The sequence below is a fragment of the Strongylocentrotus purpuratus genome, unplaced genomic scaffold (assembly GCF_000002235.5).
Source record: "Strongylocentrotus purpuratus isolate Spur 01 unplaced genomic scaffold, Spur_5.0 spur5_contig_856, whole genome shotgun sequence".
Lineage (NCBI taxonomy): Eukaryota > Metazoa > Echinodermata > Echinoidea > Camarodonta > Strongylocentrotidae > Strongylocentrotus > Strongylocentrotus purpuratus.
In genome coordinates, this window is record NW_022145564.1 from 8574 (window position 1) to 14654 (window position 6081).

The 6081-nt window shown below is 36.3% G+C and overlaps 1 protein-coding gene across 1 annotated transcript; it reads left to right on the forward strand.

Annotated features, from left to right (window-relative positions):
- The first annotated feature begins 1052 nt into the window (after positions 1-1052).
- LOC105444103 (putative apolipoprotein(a)-like protein 2) lies at positions 1053-5270 on the forward strand. The gene is made up of 4 exons (XM_030996748.1): positions 1053-1177; positions 3521-3651; positions 3808-4071; positions 4655-5270. Exons 2-4 carry the CDS (start codon positions 3573-3575, stop codon positions 4924-4926), a joined length of 615 nt encoding a protein of 204 aa, XP_030852608.1. The 5' UTR covers positions 1053-1177; positions 3521-3572; the 3' UTR covers positions 4927-5270.
- Positions 5271-6081: the final 811 nt, after the last annotated feature.

The following is a 6081-nucleotide window of genomic DNA, read 5'->3' on the forward strand; positions in this document are numbered from 1 at the left end:
TCTCTCTCTCTCACTCCCTTTCTCCGTACTCCCCTCTCTCTTTCTTTCTCCCTCTCTCTACCTCTCCCTCCCCTCCTTTCTCTACCTTTCTTTCTCTTTCTTTCTCTCTCTCTCTCTCTCTTCCTCCCCCTTCACCTTTATCTCTTTCTTTATCTCCCTCTCACTAACTTCCTCACAAATTCAACTCGGTTAATCTCTACCCCACCCTACCCCTTTCTAACTCTCTCCCTGTCTCTTTCTCTCTTTTTCTCTGTCTCTCCTTTCCGCCCCTCTCTTTTATTCTCTATCCACTCTATTTTACAGTAATTTATCAATCCTGCTCAAATGGATGTTTAAATATATATTTAGAATGCAAATGTTGCTTTGTTGGGCAAGCACAAAACCATATATATGTATCCATATGTACTTTGCGTTCCTGAAAAAATGAAACTGAAAATCAAATGATTACCCGACCCAAGTAATGCAAAGTTTTGGGAATTTTTGAAAATTGGATGGATAGTAATTATTTACAATTTGGATACATTTGGATGCCCCTGTGGATGTATTAAAAGCACTAACAAATTTAGCCCCTAAAACACTTCTGCTTTCGAGAAATTGAATAACCAAAGATCTACCGGTGTTCCCAGTAAATTTCAAATATTTCAGATAGCGCCTATGGCCATTCGATCAGATCAGTTTTTCCCAATTTGTATCATTAACAATGATCCGTTTTCACTTTCAGATTATACTTAATTGTACATCTAGCATTGAAGTCACTATCACTATCTAAGCACCACTATCTCTCATCTGAACAATGTTACCAAGTCCCTTTTCCCGAACAAACATTCTGTCTGATATAATATTGAATGAATAAAGAATGTAACGAACAAAATACATGAGCGGCTATATACAGTATTCACTCGTCGTCCAGACTATTGGTTCTAAACAACACAGCCTGCACATGAGATTCATCCCTACGTTCGAGATGATTGGTCGGTAGCTTATGTTGTGGGTGTTGTTGCAGCGCCGCCCAACATTGATTCTGAGACGCCAGCCAACATGCGCACGGTGAGTGGTGGAAGACTGGTTTGCTGATCAGTATCAGTTTGCATTCCTCGGGCTTGGACTTGTGTTCTTTGCATACTTTAGTGATCCTCAAATTTTAGACGAACTGGTTGTTATCAAACACCTCTAGAAGGTAAGACACCTAACCTTCTTAATATTATAATGCTATTCGGAAGAATTTCTTTCATGATATCCTATATATAATATTATTTGTGCAAAGATTTTAAGCGGTATTGGTGTCATAACATGATTAACATAAATTCGACCTCAAACTATACTCATCACTATCTATAATAATATTACCTTGCCTCATTTATTGTATTGTATTATTTTCTGGGGCTATTCATATAAAACCAACCTCCTCGGGTTGAAATTACTACAAAGAAAGTACTTAGACATATATCAAACTCTCACTTTCGAAGTCCAAATGGACCTTTATTTCGTCATCTGCATATTTTGCCTGCTACTGACAGTTTGGGTTACATTTGTGTATAGATATAATCTTGGTCTACTGCCATTTTTTTCAAACTACATGCTTACTTTAAATTTCTCTTTTCATTTATGACACACGACAAAGTCATCCGTTTTTATCAAACACTATGGGCTTAAATTCTTTTCGTGTCAATACATTAAAGTGACTCGGTAACATTGTCTCAGATTCTGAAACAAACCCTGGGTTTAGCTCATGCTGCAATGATAATTATAAACCTTTAGACCAGTCAGGAATCCCACGACTTGTACAAGCCCATCGCCTGTCCGATTATCAAGAAAAATATAATTGGAAATCGAAATCAAATTTAGTTTCTCGAACGGTTTGTATATTAAACACTACAGTCTATCGGGGGAAATAAGTATGTTAAAAACTGGTAATTCAAACAAAATTGTTTAAAGCACTTCATGATCATTTTGAAACGCAACCTTTGTAGGGCTTTAACATATTACAGACACTGATAACACGTGTCTTTAAATCATGAGATGAACCGGTACTGAATATTCGGGGTAGTACTACGTTTTCTCTGCTGTAAATCTCTTTCGACAAGATTGTAGTACATACTGGCGGAGTTACCTTTGTTTAATTTTGTTGACGTGGCTGATAGATTCTTACCTTCAACACTCCGTGGTCATGATTAGCATTTATATTTAAGTCCCTTTCTGTTTTAATTCTTCTTTGTTTTCTACTACTTACTCTTTTTCATCTTCTTTTTTCCTTTTAGCTGTATGTGTGAAAATGTATTTATGTGTTTGTATGTTGATGATTAAATATTCGTATTATTAGATATGTATTTTATGCATGTATAATTTGCTCAAGGGGCCCTGTTTACAAGCTCTTGCTTTTTTAGGGCTCCTAACCTTTATTACTTTGTATAAGATCACGTTTTATAGTTGAATAAATTAAATGGTTGAATAAATGAAATGAAATGAAATGGAAAATGAATGTATCATTGTCTTACGGTGAGTTTCTTTTGGCACTAAGATCTTCTGTCATTACTCCGTTATTGAATACATTTTAATCATTGACCAATTTCTAATACACAAATTTCTAGAACAATTTATGGAAAAAGCTTGTTCTAATCAGGTTTCCAAATCTGTCAATCACATTTATTTTCTTGATCCAATGCACTCCTTTCACTGAGTCGCACCTAAGTATTGACTAGGATGCACTTATTCGTCTGCAGAATGACAGATTTTGTGCCACTAATAACAGTCAATTTGTCTTCCCATGAATGCTTGACCTTTTTTTTGCATTCGACCTGGTGGACCATACAACTCTCTCACAAGGGCAGGTCAATCGCTTTTTTTTTGATAATTTCCTTTTTTGGTTGCAGTGAGACCTTAGCAACAGGTCGTCGAGTAAGGTCCATTTTAAATTAATACAGGATTTTGTAACCAGCAGTACCGTATTTTATGGGATTGTCCCGTATGTCGACCAATTGTCAGCATCCCGTATCGAACCTCCGCGAGGTATAGTTCGTCCCGTGTTAGCCTAATGCTGATTGGAAATGGATAGTAGTTACATGCCAAACTGTAGACCTACAACACTGCACGAACAAGCGGAACAGATTCTTAATTTGTGTTCGCTTGCTTCCCTCACTCGCTATTAATGTTTTAGAAAATGGAAACGAATAGGGTATCATTACATAAAGAACGATTTTTCTTTATCATGAAATGGTTTCAACCTCAGACTGATCATGATATTTGTAACATAAGCTACCACAGTTTAGTACGTTGCTTTTGTTAACCAATGACTGCTTCCTGAAACGCTTTATAACTTTTAAGCCAGTGTCACCTTTAATGCTGATATCTACTATTAAGTTTGAAACGAAATTAGTGCAGTGCCTCAAATCTGTTAATAAATAAAAAGGTGGCGACTTTCGAAAATCAGTTCATTTTAAATATTGTGATCATATTTTCCAGTCTCACCTCACCCCATAAAACTATGACACCTTGTAAATTACATCGATTACACCATTTTCAGTTCATGTAGGATCTTTGGGATTGCCTCTGGTGGAGGAAGGACGCCCTCAAGCATGGGGTATATACTAAAGCTACATGTAATTGCAGCCATCGTTGTAATAGTGAATGGAGTTCAGACAGTCAGTGTATCAGGTAAGACCACCAACCCTATCTCCCCCTACTTACTGCCAGTTGTAATCTTTGGGCCCGTTTTCGCTTACGTATCATCTTGCTACGTATTCATTTCAAGAGCGGCAATCCTAATGTTTTAATTATGTAACGTTTAGACCTTATCCTGTTTTTCTCGAGACACACCTGCATGTCAAGAAGATTCTACTGGAGTGAACTACAGGGGAAACCTATCTCAGACAATCAACGGTCATAATTGTCAAGCATGGACCTCTCAGGATCCCCACCAACACTTTTATACTCCAGCTGACTTTCCTAACGCGGGACTAGACGACAACTATTGCAGGAGCCCAGATAATGATGACACTGCTTGGTGTTACACCACCAATCATGGGATAATATGGGAGTATTGTGATGTAGGTTTCCTCGACCCAAGATGCAAAGGTAGCGTTGTAGTGTTAAAATGTGAGCAAAGCGCTGCTCAAAATCAATTAATTTTCAATTTAATTCAATTCAGTTCAATTATTCACTCAATATATAAAATACATATACATAAATTTGCGTATGAACGCATGTGATACATATTAAAAGATGGACATATTCAAATCAGGAGTTGGAACCACAAGTAACATAAATTGAGTGGGGATCAGATTAAAGATCTGTTTAAAGATTTTATGTGCTCGACCCCATTGTGATGTATAAATTGCATTAAATATTTGTGCATGTACAACTCATTATTATATTAGACCATTTTGTTCGGTAACCAATATCCTACGTGAAATGAGCTTTCGAGAACAATGCTGGCACCCAATGGCCAGTGTTGCTCCTTCTCTCTATTAAAATGTATTGGTTGTTTTTCATGAGGATTTCATTTAAACGTTCATTTTTCTATCTATTTGTTCATTCATTAATTCCTACCGTTTATTCTTTAACATCTATTCTATGTACTTATAAATTCGTTTAAATATGTGTTTATCTATCAATGTATTTATAAATTTATTCATTCTTTAACTCAATTCCATTATAGCATTACATGACGTAAATGACGTCTGTCTTCATATAACCACGATGTCATGTCCTTTGATCACCTTGGAGAGCGGTGAGACTGTACAATTGATCCCGAAACCCATGCAATCCGATCTAGACTGGTTAATATCCGACCTCCCAGCAGACCTCCAGATTCCTGATGATGTCCAGCGTTACTATTGCACCGAACCAGGTAGTATTTGCATGCAAAATCCCCGAAATGTGTGTAATTCTGAAAATGAAAAAGTCTCGTTAATATATGAAGGTCCATAATTCCGATAATCAATATATTGTTCTACGTCATTTTCGGAATTAAGAATCCAATTTAATTTTCGGAAATATGAGCCTTGGGAATTATAAGCCTTTGGAATTACAAACCTTCGGAAAATGACATGAAGCCGAAAAATTACGCTACAGCCAAAAAAAATGCATTTGTTTCAATTCATATTTATATGGCACTGAAAAAGAACCATGTTATTATGACATTGATCACAACTTGTTGATTACACTATTACCGTGACCAGGCATTATATAATTATACAAATGTCATTCATTCAATATAATTACAATTTTATGTTCAATAATAGGCGGTGTCGTGATAATTATAGTGGTTAATTCAATTAACTCTCAAACCAACCGTAGAGGGTTCGAGACCCAGCCTGGCACTCAATTTTCCTTTGGCAAAGCGTACTTCCCTCTCCATCCAGATGTAACATTTTGGGTAGTCTTTTGCAACGAAGAATAGTATTATTGCTAAAGAGGCTCCTGGATTAACAATAAATAGTTCCGATATCACCAAACAGTTAAATTTCTTGCCTTCCGGTTTCGTTTTTTCGTGCCATACCATTTTTATAAAGCTTCCCCCGTTCAACTTGCCTTTTGCAAACGTTTGACAATTCTTTTTTCACAAAATGTTTGATGCAAACTAGAGGCATTTCAACTTAAACTTTCAGATGAACATGTGAGAAAAGAAAGAAAGAAAAGTGTGATTTTAATTATCAAGTAACAGTTGACTTCATAATCTATAGACGTGATAAACCAAGCAGTTTGTACTATGAAATTGTTTTCTTATAGAAAACTGAATAAAACATTGTTTGGAACTTACTTTGAATATTTTATTGAAGGGGCATTCTGACTGTATAGGTGTCAGAATCTGACACCTATACGCTAGGTGTGTACAGGCAGAGTAGCACATTGAGTAAGCCTGCCTTAAACCCCGCCACATCCCCTCTACAATGTCAATGTTAAAGAAAAATATCCAGTACAGGATGAAATACCACATCTAACATTGTATCGAATTTGATTAGATATACACAGGCCGCCTTTGATGTATCGTACGGAGAACCGGGTAGAAATTTAAAATAAGTAAGGGAAACAATAAATAATAAATCATGATTCAGACGAACATAGAAAGTCGACTGTAATTCA

What these genes read in the sequence shown, in the direction of transcription:
- LOC105444103 (XM_030996748.1), top strand. Translation starts at nt 3,573, where the DNA reads ATGGGGTATATACTAAAGCTACATGTAATTGCAGCCATCGTTGTAATA. An exon ending in TCAGACAGTCAGTGTATCAG is followed by an intron (nt 3,652 to 3,807) that starts GTAAGACCACCA and finishes GTTTTTCTCGAG; the next exon opens with ACACACCTGCATGTCAAGAA. An exon ending in CCTCGACCCAAGATGCAAAG is followed by an intron (nt 4,072 to 4,654) that starts GTAGCGTTGTAG and finishes ATTCCATTATAG; the next exon opens with CATTACATGACGTAAATGAC.